Here is a 21,427-nt window from a genome sequence, read left to right on the forward strand (position 1 = left end):
CGTCCGATGGGGCCCAAGTGACATAAAGGATTAAAATAAAGCAGAACCCGCACACACACGCAAAAAAAAAAAGATGACGTGGCAGATTTTTGAAAATTGCACTGACATGATGACGTGACAGGCTGTACGGATTTCCGCGTTTTGCGTTGGTTGATGATGTGGCAGGACGGATTTCCGTGATTTACGTTGGCAGCTTTTTGGCTTTGCTTTTGGACCGGAAGCTTTTGAGTTTTGAAGGCTTTTCACTGTAATTGCTTTTTAGGCCAAGGGCCTTTAAATATGAGGTTAGGGCTCATTCTCTGGCATGCTTCCTGGAGAAGGTGCAGAGTCTAGAGTACCGGCTTGTACTGTGTTGATGTAATATAAAGAAATACCGAAACGGGCGCCAAGGTTTGGGGCCTGTAACTAACTCAGACTTTGTAAATAATTAATTTATTTACGAGAAAAGAATTATCTAATTAGTTGTGTGCACACCAGAATAGACCTAGCAGTTCTAAGGTCTCTGGTGAGCCTAAATGCGGGCTGGAACACCTCAGAGGGACCTTAGCAGAAATTACCCTGAAGCCCTAGTGATTGGGAAATCGGGTCTTCAGAAAGGGGTAAGCAGTAGCCTCAGATTTTAGGCTCAGAAAAATACGCGCGTCAGTACAAGCACATGAATGAGATGGGGTCCTTAGAACAGTGACCCTAAGGCAAATAAAGCTAATAAAGCCTTAGGGTAAGTTTCGTTAAATTAAATTTAACGGTCCGTGCCCGAGCGGGCGGCCGGACAAGTGTGAACAGGTAAAGGCGGTGCAGTGTCCGTGCGGCATTGCGCCGGCAGACCTTTGGTGTTCTCATAAAAGAATCATTGGTAGCAGTTGTTAGTTAGTTGCACATTTTTTATTATTAATGAGCTAGAAGTTTTAAAGTCAAAAGTTGAATGGTTTTTAAGTTTTTAAAGTAAGTGTGCCAAGTGGCACACTTACCAATGCAAACTAACTCTCTCTCACTCTCACTCTTACCCTCTCTCTCTTCCTAGCGCCCCCTCTCCCTGATGGCTATTTAGGAGCCCCCCCTCCCCCATTTTCAGGGTTGGCAGTGCACCTACCCCCCCTAATGTGAGCGTGCTCTACGCGGTGGAGCCCTCCATTGAAGCTTGAGAGCAGCCCCTTGCGACATATGTGGTAGCCTTGTGCTCCCATTGTCAAGAACAAGGGATCTCACAGTCATAGACACCTTCTGGTGAAGTTTCATCGCGAGAAGCTGCCGTAGACACTCTCTTAGCAGAGTGCGGCTGCTGTAATTCTCTGTTTTCAGCCCCTAATCACCTCGATTAGGGCTGTTTTCAGCAAATCAGCCATAGAAATTCTCTTCTCTTTCCTTATCCTAAGTCTACACCAAGTTTGGCGCGATTCCATCGCGAAGAAGACCTTTGTTTCGGCGTAGGGGTGTGCACAGGTAAGAATTTCAGGTTATGTACAGAAAATTACAGCAAGCATGTGCGTGTGCATTTTGCTTGTTTCTCTTTTGTGTTCGATGCATGAATGAATGAGCATGAAGGCAACACATAACGGAATATGGACTCTCCTCTGTGAGAGCTTCCGATGAGCTGTTTTGGAAGATAGACTCTCTTTTTGAGAGCTTCCAACCAGTCTCGCAGAAGATGGGAAATCCCCTAAGCAGAAAGAAAGTGGAAACACTTTCTCAGTCAGTAGTCAGAACAGAACAGAAGAAAGAATAGAGGACGGGCGTATGCCCCGTTCCTGTGCTTGTAAAGATTCTCCCTTAGTAATAAAGATATTCTCTTTATGGGGGGGGACCAGCCCATCTTCTGGTCCCCAATGGAGTGTCAAGTTTTCTCTCTTCCTTTAATTCTCTTGAGTATTTGAAGTGCAATTAAACGTCAGTTTACGCTTCCGTATTTTTGTGACAGTGGTATCAGAGCAAGGTCCTCTCTCTCTTCTTGAAGGGATTAACGACTCTTGGCAGACTGCAGAAATGGGAGGACGCGAGATAGAGTTATCTCTCCTTCAACAACAGGTGGAAGAGTTGCAGAAAGCTCTCTCCCATCCAGAAGTCCAAAAGATTCTCCATACTCTTGAAAAAGGGAAGGAGAAAATGCCGATGGGGTCGGGAGAAATCCCGCAGAACCCAAAGGCGCCACAACCAAGAAAAGATCCTTTGATTGGAACTTCCCGCATGCACGAGAGGCAGAAGAAATCTCCAGAACGTCATGTGCGGTTTAATCCAAAAGTTCAAGAGCAGGATCCCCCTGATTCCCCTCAGTTCTCTTTCATGAAGGATCTGGAAGACATAGTTTCTCTGGAAGACATGTTTCTCGACGATCCGTCGCAGCAAGAAGTACATTCAAGGGAAAGGACTCCTGTCCCCAAGGAGTCTAAGCATCGAAAGAAGGAGCACCATAAGAAGAAGCACCACAGGCAGAAAACATTCAAGTCGGGAGATAAAGATGTGAAATTCGACACCTACAATGGACGGCGTGATAATGACAAAGCTTTGGCTTTCATCCGCCAATTTGAAGTTGCATTTGCTGAAGGGAATTTTAAAGAAAGATCCAAGCTTCGCCATGTTAGTTTGTACCTGAAAGGCACCGCCAGCAATTGGTGGTTAACCCTTATCCTGGAAGATCGCAAACCCCAAGATTGGACCGCTTTCAAGAAGGAGTTCTACGCACAGTTCCTTCCTCCAGACTATGAGGAAGAGGTAAAGAAAGAATGGGATCGACTTTCACTGTCAGAGAACGAAACTGTTCCACGCTATGGATAGGTTTTGGGACGTTCTCTTGAAAGTCACTCCATTCAAGAAGATTGACGATTCGGAGAAGATGCGCAAGTTTGAAGCAGGTTTGCATGAAGCCTTGCAAAAGGCTAGGAAGCTTTACCCTCGAGGTAACTTGCAGATACTTATGGAATCAGCCCGCATAGCTGATGGAATACATGACAAGGGTACTCCCAGGAAGATGGAGCAAAGCACTTACCATGCTAAGCAGAAGGCTCTCCATGAGCAGCCTACCTCTCTTACTTCTTCTCAAAAGAAGAAAAGAACCGCCTCCGAAGCAGAAGCAAAGCCAAATCAGCCCAAGAAAGGGAGATATCTCTCTCCTGCTGAGTTGCGAAAATACATTAGTGAAGGAAGATGCTTCAAGTGCGGACAAGTTGGTCATATGAAGGGTGACTGTCCTACCAAACCTCCACAACCACCCTCTTCCAATGCAGTCCCAGATGTACAGGGAAATACAACCAAGGATGGAAAAGAAAGAGCTCTTCTCAAAGCATGGGGTAGTATCAACAACCAGCGGGCTCTTATTTTGTTTGACCCTGGTAGCACAGACAACTTCATCTCTACCAAGCTAGTTGACGACCTGAACCTGCAGCCCAATCGTTTCGGAGTCTCTATTCAAGCGCAATCTGCTTTCAAAGGGCAGAACTCAAACTCTACTCCAATCATAGGGAAGTTGAATCTAAAGGTCGACGACTACAAGGATCAAGAGTCTTTCTTACTAGCTTCACTTGAAGGATGCGATGTTATCTTGGGAATGCCTTGGCACTACAAGATGCATCCCATTCTTGACTATGTTCAGAAAACCTTATCTTTTGCTCATAAAGGAAAGGAGTATCTTGTACTTGCAGATGCAGGTGATTGGCGTATTCCTATCGCCAACCACATTGCCATCAAGAAAGAAATGAAAAAGTGTGTTTCAGCGTACTTGATTTTTGCAAGAGAGAGAGATGTGTCTGTTTCACAACTTTCTTCCTCTTTAGAGCAAAAAAGACTTAAGTTAATAGAAAGATATAAAGATTGTTTTGCAGATGAACTTCCAAATGAACTCCCACCTTCGCGACCTGAGGATCATACCATTGATTTGATCCCAGGAAGTTCTCCTCCAAATCAGCCCCCTTATCGAGTTAGTCTAATGCAGCAAGAGGAAATTCTCAAGCAGGTTAACGAACTTTTGGAGAAGGGCTTAATAAGGCCTAGTACCTCTCCATATTGTTCACCTGTCTTGCTAGTTCATATTGGAGAAGGGCTTAATAAGGCCTAGTACTTCTCCATATTGTTCACCTGTCTTGCTAGTACAGAAAAAGGATGGCACATTCCGCATGTGCATAGACTATAGATCTCTAAACAAGATCACAATCAAGAATCGATTTCCAATCCCTCGGATTGACGACATTCTTGACAAGTTACAAGGAGCAAGTGTCTTTAGTCGTATAGACTTGAAGAGCGGTTATCATCAAATCCGCATAGCTCCTCAGGATGTGCATAAGACTTCATTTAGAACAACCTTCGGGTTGTATGAATTCTTAGTGATGCCTTTTGGACTCACTAATGCACCAGCTACATTCAACAGAATGATGGATAGAATCTTCTACTCATATAGAAGTTTTACAGGCGTTTTCTTTGATGACGTCTTAATCTTCTCAGAGACGGAAGACGAACACTATAAGCATCTCGCCTTAGTGTTTGAAGAATTACGCAAACACAAATTATTTGTGAATGCTAAGAAGAGTGAGTTCTTTCTAAAAGAAATCCACTATTTGGGCCATATAGTATCTCACAACCAGGTGAGAATGGACCCTGATAAGATTCAAGCAGTTGTAGAATGGCCTACGCCAACTACAGTACATGATGTACGAAGTTTCCTTGGCCTCTGTTCTTATTATCGGCGTTTCATTCGAGCTTTTGCCGCGATAGCAGGTCCCCTCCATGACCTGACAAAGAAGCGGATTCCATTCCATTGGGGGTCTGGACAAAAACAAGCTTTCGAAAAGCTTAAGTATCTACTCAGTCACGGACCCGTTCTTACCATCCCTGATCTTCGCAAACCTTTCGAGGTATACTGCGATGCATCTGGAGATTGTGTAGGAGCAGTTCTGAACCAAGAGGGTCACGCGATAGCCTATGAAAGTCGGCGCCTTAAAGATGCAGAGTTGCATGCCTCCATATACGAAAAAGAGCTACTGGCAGTAATTCATGCTCTTTCCATTTGGAAACACTATCTATTAGGAGCTGATTTTATTATCAAGACAGATCATCAAAGTCTTCGCTACTTTCTCACACAGAGAAAGTTATCAGAAAAGCAGATGAGATGGGCCAACTTTCTTTCAATGTTTCATTTTCAGATTTTACACACTTCTGGAACAAAGAATGCAGTTGCAGATGCTCTCTCCAGGCGTCCAAAGATCAATGCACTAACAACAATTTATCATGAGGAACTAGAATCTCTCAGCGAGATGTATCCTCAAGATCCAGACTTCGCCACAATTTGGGCAGATCTTCAAGCTGGTCACTCAAAGCCACCTTATTCTATCAGGGATAATACACTCTATCGTCAACAAGCAATATGCATAGCTCAGCCTTTACGACAAAAGGTGATGGATGAAGCACATAATTCTCCTTATGCCGGGCATCGGGGAATTGCTTCCACCACTAGTGCACTCGAAAGATATTTCTTTTGGCCAACACTCCGTGCGGACATTGAAAAACATGTACGTGAGTGTTTAGTATGCCAAAAAGTGAAATATGACAGACATAAAGTTTATGGCAAGCTTCAGCCGCTCCCTGTGCCTAACACGCCATGGGAAAGTATTGCCATGGATTTTATTACGGATCTTCCTAGATCCAAGAATGGAAATGATGCAATCTGGACTATCGTAGACAGATTCAGTAAGCAAGCTCATTTTCTTCCAGTAAAGAAGACGATCAAAGCTGATCACATGGCTAGAATATTTCTAGCTCAGATTTTTAAACACCATGGATTGCCAAAGACTATTGTCAGCGATAGAGATCCCCGCATGACTAGTCTATTTTGGCAGGCATTGTTTGAAAACTTGGGAACTAAGCTTGATTTTTCATTAGCTTATCATCCTCAAACAGATGGTCAAAGCGAAATCGCTAATGCCACTGTTTTAGATCTCCTCAAGTGCTATGTTTCGGAACGACAATCCGAATGGGAACAGTACTTACCAATAGTTGAGTTTGCGTATAATAATAACATACATTCCTCAACTGGTAAAGCCTCTTTCGAAATTATTTATGGGAAGCCACTCTTACTTCCTATTATGGTGACCAAAGAAAACATCTTCGCCGCAGATGAATTTCTGCGCAATATTGATATTGCCCATCAACAAGTAAAGCAAGCGATTCTTCGAACTCAAGAGCAACAGAAGAGAAAAGCAGACAAGCACAGAAGGAATCTCAATCTTGAAAAAGGACAATATGTCCTGCTTCGGTTTGAGAAAGCTAGATTGAAAAAGCGGGTCGGCAAAGGGAAAGTTGTCAAACTTTCCCATAGATTCTACGGCCCTTTCAAAATTACAGATAAAGTCAATGATGTGACTTTCAGATTGGATTTGCCTTCTCACTGGCGCATCCACAATGCTTTTCATGTCAGTCTCCTCCGACCATATGTTGGACCTCCTCCAGTGGCGCCCGTACAAGAAGATTCTCCAGAAGTCGAAGAGACTGAGGAAATCCTTCAACCTGAACAGATAATACACCACTCGGAGAGACAACTCAAGTCGGGGAGTCTACATCGAAAGTATTTAGTCAAGTTTAAGAATTACACTCCTTTAGATGCAAAGTGGATGACTGAGTCCGATCTCAAGGACTACCCTGACATCTTGCACAGTTATGTTGACGCTCTACAGTTGAGGTCAACTGTTTAGAACAAAGAGGGATGTAACTAAGTCAGACTTTGTAAATAATTAATTTATTTACGAGAAAAGAATTATCTAATTAGTTGTGTGCACACCAGAATAGACCTAGCAGTTCTAAGGTCTCTGGTGAGCCTAAATGCGGGCTGGAACACCTCAGAGGGACCTTAGCAGAAATTACCCTGAAGCCCTAGTGATTGGGAAATCGGGTCTTCAGAAAGGGGTAAGCAGTAGCCTCAGATTTTAGGCTCAGAAAAATACGCGCGTCAGTACAAGCACATGAATGAGATGGGGTCCTTAGAACAGTGACCCTAAGGCAAATAAAGCTAATAAAGCCTTAGGGTAAGTTTCGTTAAATTAAATTTAACGGTCCGTGCCCGAGTGGGTGGCCGGACAACTGTGAACAGGTAAAGGCGGTGCAGTGTCTGTGCGGCATTGCGCCGGCAGACCTTTGGTGTTCTCATAAAAGAATCATTGGTAGCAGTTGTTAGTTAGTTGCACATTTTTTTTTATTAATGAGCTAGAAGTTTTAAAGTCAAAAGTTGAATGGTTTTTAAGTTTTTAAAGTAAGTGTGCCAAGTGGCACACTTACCAATGCAAACTAACTCTCTCTCACTCTCACTCTTACCCTCTCTCTCTTCCTAGCGCCCCCTCTCCCTGATGGCTATTTAGGAGCCCCCCCTCCCCCATTTTCAGGGCTGGCAGTGCACCTACCCCCCCTAATGTGAGCGTGCTCTACGCGGTGGAGCCCTCCATTGAAGCTTGAGAGCAGCCCCTTGCGACATATGTGGTAGCCTTGTGCTCCCATTGTCAAGAACAAGGGATCTCACAGTCATAGACACCTTCTGGTGAAGTTTCATCGCGAGAAGTTGCCGTAGACGCTCTCTTAGCAGAGTGCGGCTGCTGTAATTCTCTGTTTTCAGCCCCTAATCACCTCGATTAGGGCTGTTTTCAGCAAATCAGCCATAGAAATTCTCTTCTCTTTCCTTATCCTAAGTCTACACCAAGTTTGGCGCGATTCCATCGCGAAGAAGACCTCTGTTTCGGCGTAGGGGTGTGCACAGGTAAGAATTTCAGGTTATGTACAGAAAATTACAGCAAGCATGTGCGTGTGCATTTTGCTTGTTTCTCTTTTGTGTTCGATGCATGAATGAATGAGCATGAAGGCAACACATAACGGAAGATGGACTCTCTTTTTGAGAGCTTCCAACCAGTCTCGCAGAAGATGGGAAATCCCCTAAGCAGAAAGAAAGTGGAAACACTTTCTCAGTCAGTAGTCAGAACAGAACAGAAGAAAGAATAGAGGACGGGCGTATGCCCCGTTCCTGTGCTTGTAAAGATTCTCCCTTAGTAATAAAGATATTCTTTTTATGGGGGGGGACCAGCCCATCTTCTGGTCCCCAATGGAGTGTCAAGTTTTCTCTCTTCCTTTAATTCTCTTGAGTATTTGAAGTGCAATTAAACGTCAGTTTACGCTTCCGTATTTTTGTGACAAGGCCAATACTCTCTAGGGTGGAATTCTGCCACTCCGTGTCACGCGTCGTCTCTCTCTTTCAGTTCAGTTGTTATTGAAGTACTAAAAGTTTGCTCATTCTGTTCTTTTCTATTGGCACGTGGTGCCTGCCTTGTGACAATGGTATTTGAGCATCAAGCGTGTGCTTTTCTGAAAACATACCGGTCCTACAAAAGAGTAGACATAGCTATTCATGGAATTTTATTCGAGGTATCTTCGCCCTCCAACCCGGGCTTATTAGCCACTCCCACCCTTACTTCATCGCGCATTGGGCGCGCTCCCGTCTTCACCGCTCATGTCTTACAGGGCATAAGCCAATTAAGATCACTTGCAAGAGAAGGATCCATATTTGTTTCAAGTCACTGTTTTTCTCAGAGGCAGTGCCATGTAGATGTTGATAGCTACCAAGCAGCATACTCCAAGTACTTGGCAAGCTTTCAAGAAAATTTTTGCCCGAAGTTAGATGGTTTTTGACATCTTCCTTCGGAGTGCAACTTTTGGCAGAGTGGGGTATCCTGGAATGCTTGCCATGGAAACCCTAGCAGATCATAACTTGAAATTTTTCGACATCTCTCAATAGATGTCTCTCACAAGCAGATGACTTTGGAGATTCAGTGCGATTGCTATCTTGGGACTACCATCGCCGCCAAAAAAACACTGTCTACCCAAGAGCTGACGGACCATGTTGTGCTCGGCTACGACCTTACACAATGAACCTAACCCTAATTTTTTTTGCAGGTTCCAAGATGGAAAGTCGGGCGACTCTTTGAGCTCGACCGATGTCGAGATTGCTTTTTAAAGTTTGAAATCTATTTGATCTTGTTTGGTGACCCTGTTTGGAATTTGTTTGAAATGGATGGTATCTGTTTTGAACCTGTCTTGGTGCCGATTTGAATTGTTTGTTTTAATACTCGTTTCAATGATTGGTGATTTTACTCCCGGGTGGAGTAGTGAGAAAAGATGTTTGAGAATGCTTGTTCATACTCATGGCCCGGACCCTTGTGGTTATTTGCGGGGGGAGTATTGAATGATTGAAAAGTGTTGTTTTTACTCATGGCCCAGACCCTTGTGGTTATTTAGGGGGGGAGTATTGTTGTTTTTACTCATGGCCCGGACCCTTGTGGTTATTTATGGGGGGAGTATTGTTGGCCTCTTCTGCCAATTAGTGCTAGTTTAGGTTTGCTTATATACAAACTTACTCAATTTGCCCTACCTACTTTCCAACAAAAGTCACTTAAAAATAATAAGTGAAAAATGTCAAAAATAGGCTAAATGCACTGGAAAATTCCCCCGAAGGATTCTGATGGGAATGCTTATGATCATGCTGGGTGCAACTAGAGGATATGCATCTACACCAAGTGTCTGGACATGCACGGTCTGCGAACAGACTCACAAAAAGTGCCAGACCACTTGCTAATCTAGACTGACTAGACTGACGGAACCCTTGTCATGTTGTAGCCTGTCCACGGACACATAGGGTTGGATGTGTCACGTGACATCCCCTCCTTTTCAAAGTGAGGTACTGGTACCGAACTGTATGGCGTCGATGGAGATCGCCAATAGCATCCCAAATCTTGGAAGGGACTCTTCACGAGGCCCACTCTGATGTGTGGGTCGTGCGGTACTTGAACTTCATAAAGGTCTGCAACGCTTGCTTCTTTGGGCCGCATTGAAAGCGACACAAAGTCTTCTGTGGCTCCTTCAATGCTTCAACTTTGTTGAGAGTCATGCTTCTTTCTTCTTCAAGAATCTCCATGGCTGAATATTCCTGAAACCATTTCCAACACAAAACCATGAGCATACCTATTCCATGTAAAGTGAGTGGAAAAAAGTCTTCTCTTCCTAAAAGACTGTGCATGCAATGTAGATGAACAAAGAGACGGAGTGCCAAACTGTTCACTACACACACGCAAACAATGAGATCGAATCTTTCTCTTATGATCTAGGGCAATCAATTGTGGCAACTCACAACGGAAATGCCCATGCTTGGTGCTCACACTATCATGTGCTCTTTCTACAATTGTTTCATGCCAAGGAAGAGACATGGAATGTGACGTCCTTGAATGCATACTTTTCAGCTTTTCATGAACAATCCGCATACATTCGTGCTCATTCGTGAGCGAAACGTGCTCAACGTACAATATGTCATGCCTAGAAAAAGGGATCACACAAAGACGTTGACTAAAATACAGGAAACGATCACGAATGAAACACTCAAACAATGCGTGCGTACTAATCATGCGAACACATAATACTTCCTGTAAGGGTTCTTTGGACCTAGGCTCGAGAGCCAAGATCGGTTCGTCGTGGTTGATCGAAGCTTCCTGTGGGGGTTCTGTGGACCTCGACTCGAGAGCCAAGACTGGTTCTTCGTGTTTGATCGAATTTGCAATGAGGTTAGCTTCGCTAGAAAAAACATCAACTAAACCATAATCCTTGTGAACAATCACGTCATCTTCATGCAAATCATCATGCTTGTGAGAAATCACATCTTGATCATCATGCTTGTCATTATCACTCAATTCATCATGCTTATCATCATGTAAATCATCATGCTTGTCATTGTCATTCAAATCATCATGCTTGGCTGCTATTCTTTCTTCGCTTTCTAACTTCCTGTCAATCATCCTCTTGTCGAAAGCCTCCATAGGAGTTAGTGCAATCCTTGGCGTAGATGGGGAAGGGTTGGAAAAACCTCCTGGTGGGGAAAATTCTTCTTCGCCTCTCTCATGCTCATCACCTCCAAGCGAAGTATCCATTCTGCTTCGAGTGATGACCATTCTGAAGTCGTGGGTTCTTGTGGTTCTTGAGGGTCTTCTTTTGCTTGCAATCTGTGTTTGAGAAGGATCTTCTCTTCACCGGAGTTCTGCTCTTTTCCGTGGGTGCATCCCTTGGCGGCCTAGCGATCACACCAAGGTTGCTTTTTCCCACCTCACATCGATTGGCCGGCCGCTAAGTGCACGGTCCGCTTTCAATGAGTGAAAAGAGGCACAAGGGGAGGTTGGACAAGCCCTTCTTTCCTGGGATTCCCGTCACTCTTCAAAACACGATTAGGAATCGACACGCCCAAGCGAACTTAGGTTCGTGCGACCGCAACAAGCAAAAAAAATTCTTGTGATTCTTTCCTTGAGTGATACAGAACACTGCCAAAGCTCTGATACCAATGTAAGGTGCAACGGAAATGAATGTTTGAACTTTCTCAAGATGAGTGCTCCGAATTGTGCTCAAGGTTCCTTTTGTTCTTATGGAAGGGAGAGCCTTCCGTTCTTAATGAGAGAGTGCAATGATCACAAACAAAGTGAATGGACACTGTGCGTGAAAGTGTATGAGACTGAGAGATAGAGAGAGAATACGACACCAGAGATGACGTAAAACCCTCCTTCGAAGGCCCCACTCTCTATGGCGAGAGCAGTCTACTTATGATTGCACAAATCTCTACAATGCTTGGACTTGCCGACGATGAGGACGACGACGCTGAAATCTGAAAACGCTAAGGGCTGAAATATGCAAATCTTTATTTGTTGAATTCTGACTCTATGTCGGGGACGATGTCGATGACGACGATGCGACGACGACGCGCTGAAAATAGAGATGCTGAAATCTGCGTTTCCGGGCTGAAACTGTAAACCTTGCGGAAACTGACCGTGCGGCGAGGAAGTGCTGCGGGAAGGTGAGATCTGCGAGGTTCGGGACTTGATCTGCGGTGTTTAAGGGCTGAAAACTGAAAACGTTGGGGTTTCTTGAAGTTCCGTCACGGAGAATCTGCAAAACACCAGGGTGTGATGCAAATGCAAAAACGCTAGGGCTGAAAATCTGCTCTGTTGTCGCCGGTTGTCTTGCTAGGCAAAACGCTAGGCTGATCTGTTGTTGCCAGGTCGCTTCAATGCAAAGACGCTGGACTTCTTCTGTTGAAAACGCTAGGTACTGGATGCCGACAACGCCTGGCTGGCTGCTCCAAAAACGCTAGGTCTCTTGGGGAGTTTTGCTGAGAAGGTGCCTGTTGAGCGTGTGCTCCTGTTGCCTCTTTTGCCAATTAGTGCTAGTCTAGGTTTGCTTATATACAAACTTACTCAATTTGCCCTACCTACTTTCCAACAAAAGTCACTTAAAAATAATAAGTGAAAAATGTCAAAAATACGGAAAAAAGGCTAAATGCACTGGAAAATTTCCCTGAAGGATTCTGATGGGAATGCTTAGGATCATGCTGTGTGCAACCAGAGGATATGCATCTACGCTAAGTGTCTGGACATGCACGGTCTGCGAACAGACTCACAAAAAGTGTCAGAACACTTGCTAATCTAGATTGACTGGACTGACAGAACCCTTGTCGTGCTATAGCTTGTCCGCGGACACATAGGGTTGGATGTGTCACGTGACATCCCCTCCTTTTCAAAGTGAGGTATTGGTACCAAACTGTATGGCGTCGAGGGAGATCACCAATAGCATCCGGAATCTTGGAAGGAACTCTTCGCCGGCCCACTCTGATGTGTGGGTCGTGCCGTACTTGAACTTCATAAAGGTCTGCAACGCTTGCTTCTTTGGGCCGCATTGAAAGCGACACAAAGTCTTCTGTGGCTCCTTCAATGCTTCAACTTTGTCGAAAGTCATGCTTCTTTCTTCTTCAAGAATCTCCATGGCTGAAAATTTCTGAAACCATTTCCAACACAAAACCATGAACATACCTATCCCATGTAAAGTGAGTGGAAAAAATCTTGTCTTCGTAAAAGACTGTGCATGCAATGTAGATGAACAAAGAGACGGAGTGCCAAACCGTTCACCACACACGCAAACAATGAGATCGAATCTTTCTCTTACGATCTAGAGCAATCAACTGTGGCAACTCACAACGGAAATGCCCATGCTTGGTGCTCATACTATCATGTGCTCTTTCTACAACTGTGTCATGCCAAGGAAGAGACATGGAATGTGACGTCCTTGAATGCATACTTTTCAGCTTTTCATAAACAATCCGCATACATTCGTGCTCATTCATGAGTGAAACGTGCTCAACGTACAATATGTCATGCCTAGGAAAAGGGATCACACAAAGACGCTGACTAAGATATATATATATATATATGTGTGTGTGTGTGTGTATATATATATATATATATCTATACATATATGTATATACATATATCTATATATATATATATATATATATATATATATATATATATCTATATATATATATATATATAGATATATATATATACATGTATACATATATATACATATACATATATATATATACATGTATACATATATATACATATACATATATCTATAGATACCTATATATATATACATATGTGTATAGATATATGTATATGTATACATATATGTATAGATACATGTATATACATATATCTATACATATATGTATATATATGTATACATATATATATATATATATATATATATATATATATATATATATATATATATATATATATATATATATATATCTATTGATACTAGTAGCTACATAGTACATACTACGTAATGCTCATCCTTGAATTTGTACTTATCATTTTGGTTTATGTAATGCCCATTAACTTCAGTTTTGACTCTTTACATTGTAGTAAATTGCAATTTGTACAAATGTCAAGTTTTATATATATATATATATATATATATATATATATATATATATATAAATCTATTGTTACTAGTAGCTACATAGTACATACTATGTAATGCTCATCCTTGAATTTGTACTTATCATTTTGGTTTATGTAATGCCCATTAACTTCAGTTTTGACTCTTTACATTGTAGTAAATTGCAATTTGTACAAATGTCAAGTTTCTTTAAGTGTAAAGTTTAAACCCAAGGGCCTAGTCCTTAGACTTAAGAATTATTTGTTTTTTTAATTTTGAACGTACGTAATATCGTTGTACATCTTTATTTTTTTTAGTTCTTTTAGTACCGCACATCGTCATATGTGTACAAAACCTACGGGACCGTACGAGACCACTATGAACTGATTTGAACACAATGAACGAGAGAGAGACGCAAAGAGAGAGAAAAGAGACAACTTGGCATGTCGGGTCCCAATTACCCTCAAGGGCCCCCTTTCTCTGTTGACAGAGCAAATACTTGCTTTATTACTTGCACAAAATGCTGATACAATGATGCTAATTGCTGAGATGTTGGAATGATAAAATGGGTACTTGATGCTACTGATGCTGAGTACTGACGAGATAATGACGGGTACTGCAGTAGATGCTGAGGGGTACTGTGGTGGATACTCAGTATTTGAGAGGCTAAGTGCTGGGTACTGCGGGTATTTGGTGCTTGGTACCGTGAAGACGACGACGGCGAAGATGAGGCTATGGCTGAATGTTGAAAATACTAGGGATTGATGGCTCTGGTCTGCAACTAGTTGGCGATGAAGGGGCTGAAATCTGCATGCTGAAAACGCGGACTGCTGGCTGATTTCTGAGATGCTCCATGCTGAAAACGCTGGTGCTGAAGGGCTGGAAAACGCTGATGGGAAGGGTGTCTAAATAGGCACTGAAATCTGGGTCGAGCAGTGGCCATTTCAGCCCCACTTTGGAAGATGAAAAGTCACTTATTAATAAATGCAATGCTAAGAGGCGGTTCATACGCGGTAAATGTCTATATGTTGAAATGTTGTACTTTGCAAGAGAGGGTATGCAACTGTGACCAGCCTGGACATGCATGTCGTGCTAGAGGCTCACAAAGTGCCAGGCTAGGTCCTAAGCTTAGACGGATGCTAGACTGTAGCAGAAGCTTGTCGATGTGGCGCAAGTGTAGTTGTGACAACAAATCTTCAATTGAGCCTAAGCTATTACGCGCAACAACATCAAACTCCAAAAACTTTATATTACACAATGGATGTTAGACGAGACTTCATACCATCATTTTGAAACTACGAAAAACAATGAACCAACCATGAATAGGGAGAAGTACCTCATATGACAGTAGACATAAATCATAGCCCCATTAGAATGACAAAATCCAGAAAAATATGATACATCCAATGATCACATGTAGCAAATCAATTCTTTTTGTGAAGTTATTACTCAAGAGTCAAATGGCAGTCTCCTATATATACACAAGTCTATTAGGTTTGTTCTATAAGACCTTCCCTCATGTTCATTTTCTGAGCTTCCAAGAGTGATTAATGATAAAATGCATGTATGATTTGGTGGTGTGAATTTTTCAACATACCCACATACGGTACGATTCACATGTACTGATCCATGTACCGTATGGTATGAACAATCCGTACGTTGTACAGATCCTACCTTGGAACTTTGATCCCAAAACATGGGAACTTAGACTAGTTTTGTCTTATGCAAGCTCAGTAGCAAGACTGGCCTGTCTTTATAATTTCTAAATAGACATCCTTAACATTGTTTTGATGCCTTCTGCGGTTTCTGGAGCATCAGCACGTCTGCTTTCCTGCTCTCGATTTTCACGATTTCTATTGCCTTCTCCCTGATTTTTTTCTGAAACTTTTGCAGTGTGGATATTCACCGCAGATTATTCAGTTTAATAAGATATTTTTTGCATATATGTTCCGTTGCTGGTGCCTTGGGTTCCAGTCATTTGCCTCTGTTTAGTTTTCTTGTTGAACATGCCAAAGACTCTGCTTCTTATTTATACAGGCTTTTCATGTGTTTCACACATCATGTTTGATGGATTGGATTCTTCTTTGTGAATCCAAGTTTTGGTGTGCCCGAACAGTAAAGAAGGATGCTCCAAGGATGAGAGGCCAAATCAACAAAAAGCCACGAAGAGGAAAGGCACGATCAACCATCCAGAGTTGCGGACCTCTTTTCTGCCCTGAGTGTCAGGGAACTGGTATTGAAGTTCATGGTCACCAGTTAGAGCAGCCTCGATATCGTCTCGTGCAGGTTTTGAGCCAAAACCAAAAACTCTCTTGTTTTTATCTTTATATTTCTCAACCTTTGAATGTGGATTCTTTGGAATGTTGTTCAGGTTTTTGACTGGATTCTCGAGCTCATCCAAGCGCGCAGATCATGGATTAACCATCTTGAACTTCAGCACAAGAAATGTAGAGGGCTGTTATTCGTTTCTGAAGCACATTATAAGAACATCTCTTTATCTCTTGGGTCTCTTGAGTTCTACGCCGCCGGCAGCTTAGAGTTTTTGGCCTCTGCTGCCTCCACCAAGGCGTGAAGTGAACTGTTGCATGAAGTCCCGAAAGTGGTGTCATATCAAGTGCACAAGAGCCTGGAGTGCTTAAACAGGATGTATGGATTATTAGAACTCTTCTAGGTAAAGAATCTTGTAATTGTAAGGTCCTTGTATCATAGAGCTGTTCATTTTGGTACAAAAATTTGGATTGTAGTCGTTCGACTTTTTTTTGATGTAGGAACTTAACCTTATTAACCAGCAAGCATCTCTTGATATGGTTGTTCATTTGTATTTGCGTTTTCTGAAACTTTGAATTGGCTTTGCAAAAGATCTCCTCTATATCACCGCCAGCTCCTTGGCATGATTCAGATCACCTCTTCCTGTGAATTCATCATGATCATGGTTTGTAGCTTCCTTTATGTATTTGTTTGGCATGTTAAAACATTCTCTAGAGTAAAAGGGAGTAGTAGGCACCCCCTTAGCATTTTAAATGGAACCTTTTAATAGTCATGACTGAATCCTTCTACTGTTATGATCTGCCTTATCAATAAATAACAAGGCATCTTTTTGGACTTTAGGCATTTGTTTTTTGTCTACAATTCTAACATCCACTGAGATCTCTTTGGATCTTGGCAAGGTTGCCAAGGGTTGGTGGCCAAACATTGACATCAATTCCCTTAACCCAAACATACTTGTTCTTGGTTTAAGTTGATTCTCTAAGTAAAGCCCTTAACATATCTTTTTGTTCTCGTTTATTTCCTAGTGCTCTCGTCCTTCAAAAGATTATTGTTCTTAATGAACAAGGAAGAGGGACTGTGGGCAAGCTAAAATTCCGGGTTCTCATTTAGCATCGTCCTATGGAATACCTTTCCAAGCAACTAGAAAGAAGATGATTATGTAATCAGTTCTATTTTTTATGTAGAATCTTGCTCATGCAAAGTAGCAAAGATTCTATAAATAAAGAAGAGATCCATCATTTGTATTATTGAACTTCTTAAGTTGAGATATTTGGGATATTGGATGAACTTGATAGCGATATGGTAAATTAGATTTTAAATCCCATATCAAGAAGCTTTTTACTCATAATAGATGATCCTGAAAACCTTCAAGAAAGCTTATAGAACCTAATTGTTGATAAGGAACTAGACTTTGGTACTCTGCGAAAACATTTACTATTAAGAACTTGTCTATGTTGCTTAGAATCTACTCTTTATCAATTGCTTGTTTAATATACTCGGCTAAAGTAAGCATACATTACATTCTTATTCAAATTCCCAAAAAATTATGAGGTGGATCTTACGTTCTTGGTGTGAAATGTTAGGTTTAATGGCCATGTGGCCGACCGCCCATCACTTACTGCTATTAACCCTAAGCGTACAGCTATACACTTGTGTGAGCGACTAAGGTTGGGTTCAGATTGAACCAGTAGAAGAAACAAGCCTTTCTAAATGTGCCGCCGCCTAGTGTGAACAGTGTGGAGGAGAAAAAGTAAAAAAGTGAAGGGGGTTGAGAGAGGCCATCAACTCTTCTGAGGGGGTGGGGGAGGGTCGGAAGAAAAATGGAGCGTCCGGCGGAAGAGTACCTCAACTTCAACCAATGAAATTTTGCCATGAAGGATCGACGCCCCTTTGCATTTTTCTTTCGCCACCTACTAGTCTGAACCAACCCTAACACAAAAAGTAGAGTGTGTATTGTGCCTAAGTGCATAAGATAGAGAAGAAAAAAGGGGGCACACAGTGTGTGTCGGTTCTCCTCCTCCAACTTGTGTGTGTAGCTATAGTGGTGTGTATGTGTGTGCGTATTCATCTTCCTCTTCCGCTGTGCTCCCGGCTCTTCTCCTTCATATGATATCAGATCTGTTTCATTCCTAAAATCGCTTCCGCGCGCACACTTTTAAGAGTGCAACAAGGTTCCGACTTCGGCATTGACAAATTCATCATTTCGAGAGCGTTTCTTTCATGTGTCCTACGGTTTTACCCCCTTTCGGAGCCATTCGTGCCATCAGAACCTCATTCGAGCTACGGTTTAGGAGCTTCATTTTTCAACTCTTTTTTGGTAGTTTGTGCTGCAGAGCTTCCATAGCCATTACAGATACCATTGTTGTAGTTTCTTCCATCTATGAGAGCCCACGCCTCATTCGGGAGTGTCTAGCCTCTTTCAGAGTGGCCTCATACACACACATAGAGTGGGAGTTTGACGGCATTGTCTTCTTTGACTACAGGTACAAATACAGGTACAGGAGCTTGGTTAGCTTCCTTTGTGCTTCTCGGCCTCGATTTCGGCTTTGGTTACGGCATCGGCATCGATTCACAGGCTACATGTTTCAGTGTTTGCGATATTCTGGTTCTAGTGGGAGCAGTTTTTTATGCGTACATGCATATGTTGGCACTTTTGACAGTGTTTGAGCTCTTTTGAGAGCAGTTTGACTCCCCGCATGAATATTTCTTTGCATGCACATGTTTGTGGCACCTGTTTGAGCATCGTGGACAGACTTGTACATCTTTGTGGATACTGCCATTGTACGCTTTTGTGAAGCCATCTTTTGACTAATACGATATTCGTGGCCATTTCTGAGACTTGGTTTAGATGTTAGCCACTTCTGAGACTTGGCTATATGTTTTGCTGCATAATTTACATTGTTGAGGGTCGATAGCATGAGGTTTTCATTGAGCTCGAGTATTTTCAAATGTGGAGATGCCTTTGGTGATACAGGTAGTTGGAGCATTCCTTATGAGCCCTTGCCATATGACATGTATAGAGTGGTATACGTGCTTTGACGTCGAGTTGACGGTTTATGGTTAGTTTGATAGTTTATGCGCCTCAGTTGGGTTCTATACAGTGTGCTTTTGAGAGGCATTGCCCTCTTTTATGCTTTGTGAGTGACATACTTGGTCATTTTGTCTCGTATTTTGGTTGACATAGTCCCAAATACAAAGGAGACTGCCGAAATTTTTTCATAATCTTTTCGTAGTTTTGTCACCATGTCTACTAGCAAAGACCGTGACATTTATGACATAACGAAGTTTGATGGCATTAATTTTGAGCTTTGGAAGAACCAAACGCATGATGTGCTTGTCCAAAAGAAGAAAAAGTTGCCTATTGCCTATGCGGTTCGAACTGAAGATATGCCCATGACTCATTTTCAGTGGGAGGAGCTTGATAAGCTATGCATGTCTACAATTAGACTGCACCTTGGTAAGTCGGTGTACTTTTTAGTGTTAGAATGCGAAACTGCTCATGCTTTATGACATAAATTATGTGACACTTACCAAAAGGATAAGGCTAACAATAAGGTTTTCATGATGCGAAAACTTTTCAACCTTCGTATGAAGGAGTTAGCTAGCATTGCCAGCCATATCAATGATTTTAATTCTCCTTTTGCCCAGATTCTTGCACATCGCATGACCATGGATGATGAGATGAAAGAAATCTTTTTGCTTTGTTTGTTGCCATCCTCTTGGGATATCTTTTGCACAGATGTTAGTAATTCTGCTCCTAATGGTACGCTAAAATACGATGATGTTACTAGTGCACTTTTGTCAGAGGAGATGCGTCAGAAGACCATGACTAGCTCACATTATGGCGAAGCTCATTATGTGCAAAGGAATGATAAGCAACGTAAGGGTCGTTCTTCGCAATGTGAGTCCAAGAAAGAGGACCATAGAGATGTATCAAATGGTAAATCAAAGTATTGTGGTCGCCGCAATGTTCAATGCCATTATTGTAATAAGTTTGATCACATAAAGAAAGATTGTTATACTTGGAAGCGTGACAAAGAGAAGGGCAAAGGTAAAGGCAAAGATCATGATGATAAAGAGAAGAAACCAAAGATTTCGGTTAAGATTGAAGAACTGAACAGTTCTGGATGACAGTGATGCACAAGACATTAATATGTTGACTGAAAATAATGATGTCTTTTATGATGCATAGGAAACTCTATCTTTGCAGAGTTATATGCTAGCTGAACTCCTTGTTATTGGTGAAGTATCCCATACATGGATTCTTGATTCGGATGCCTCGTTGCATGTCACACCTCATAAGCTTTTTTTTACTACATACGAGGAAACCATTGGCTCTATTACACTTAGTGACAGTTACTCTTGTGAAATTCTTGGCGTAGGTGATATTGCGGCCATGGTTATGGAAAATGGAGTGAAGTTTATCATCCATAATGTGTGTCATGTTCCAGCCTTGACACACAATCTGATTTCGGTTGGACGTCTTGATGACTTGGGTTACAAAGTCACTTTTCATCAGCAGTCTTTGCGTGTTGCGAAGGGTCATCTTATTATAGCCCATGGTCTAAAGTTGGTTCACTTTATCCTCTTTATGTATCTGATAAAAACAATGTTTTTTCTGTAACCGAGTTGCCAACCGTTGCTTTGTGACAGCCGGTTATGAAATATGTCAAAAAAAGGAATGGAGACACTCTCTTGTTTGGGCTACTTATCGTCTTTGTCATTTTCTTATTTTCCCTTTTGTGAGCACTGTCAATATGGAAAGCAAATACGGACACATCGTACACATTGTTTTGACAAAGAAAGAAAATCTGTAGAGCTTGTGCACAATGATTTATGTGGGCCTATGCCTTTTAAATCCCATGGTGGTGCGTCTTATTATGTTGCATACATTGACGATGCAACACAACATGTTTGGGTCTATACCATGAAGTCTAAAGATGAGACATTTTCTTGCTTTAAGAAGTTCTTATCTAGTGTTGAAACTTAGTCTAAACATAATGTAACATTTAATGGCCTAATAAATTATGTGTAGCGGAAATTAGCATGAACATAGTGGGCATTTCATTATAATAGATTCCTAATGAGAATTACAAGAGTGCTTGGGTGGAGAGAGCAACAAAAAGCATAACACCTAGTTAGATAGCATCAACAATACTTTCAAAAGAGAGAGAAATTAAGCTATTGACAACAGTTGAGGACCGGATTTGCATGGAGCCGGTCCCCCCTCCAAAAGGCTTTGAATTATGGTTTCTCCCATCAAGAGAGACATTGTACAATACAATTCTTTGTGTTCCTTCAAGACTAGCTAGTGCAATGAAGATGGAAGCTTCATGCACTAAGCAAAACACTTAATCAAACACAACTTGAATTATCCCCGTTCTCA

The 21,427-nt window shown here is 42.0% G+C and overlaps 1 protein-coding gene across 2 annotated transcripts in view; it reads left to right on the forward strand.

The window, feature by feature from the left end:
* Positions 1 to 16,576, forward strand: part of LOC147420219 (acyl-UDP-N-acetylglucosamine O-acyltransferase) — a 49,346-nt gene extending 32,770 nt beyond the window's left edge. Inside the window, exons 3-4 of one of the 2 annotated variants that reach the window (XM_086503877.1) lie at positions 15,871 to 16,059; positions 16,145 to 16,576. In XM_086503877.1, coding sequence (XP_086360003.1) covers positions 15,871 to 16,059; positions 16,145 to 16,345 — 390 coding nt within the window. In that variant the 3' untranslated portion in view covers positions 16,346 to 16,576. Of the gene's footprint in view, positions 1 to 15,810; positions 16,060 to 16,144 lie in introns of both variants that reach the window. The other variant, XM_086503875.1, reaches the window with a different exon arrangement.
* Positions 16,577 to 21,427: the final 4,851 nt, after the last annotated feature.

The sequence above is a fragment of the Adiantum capillus-veneris genome, chromosome 28 (genome assembly GCF_014529385.1).
Source record: "Adiantum capillus-veneris isolate H3 chromosome 28, ASM1452938v2, whole genome shotgun sequence".
Classification (NCBI taxonomy): domain Eukaryota; kingdom Viridiplantae; phylum Streptophyta; class Polypodiopsida; order Polypodiales; family Pteridaceae; genus Adiantum; species Adiantum capillus-veneris.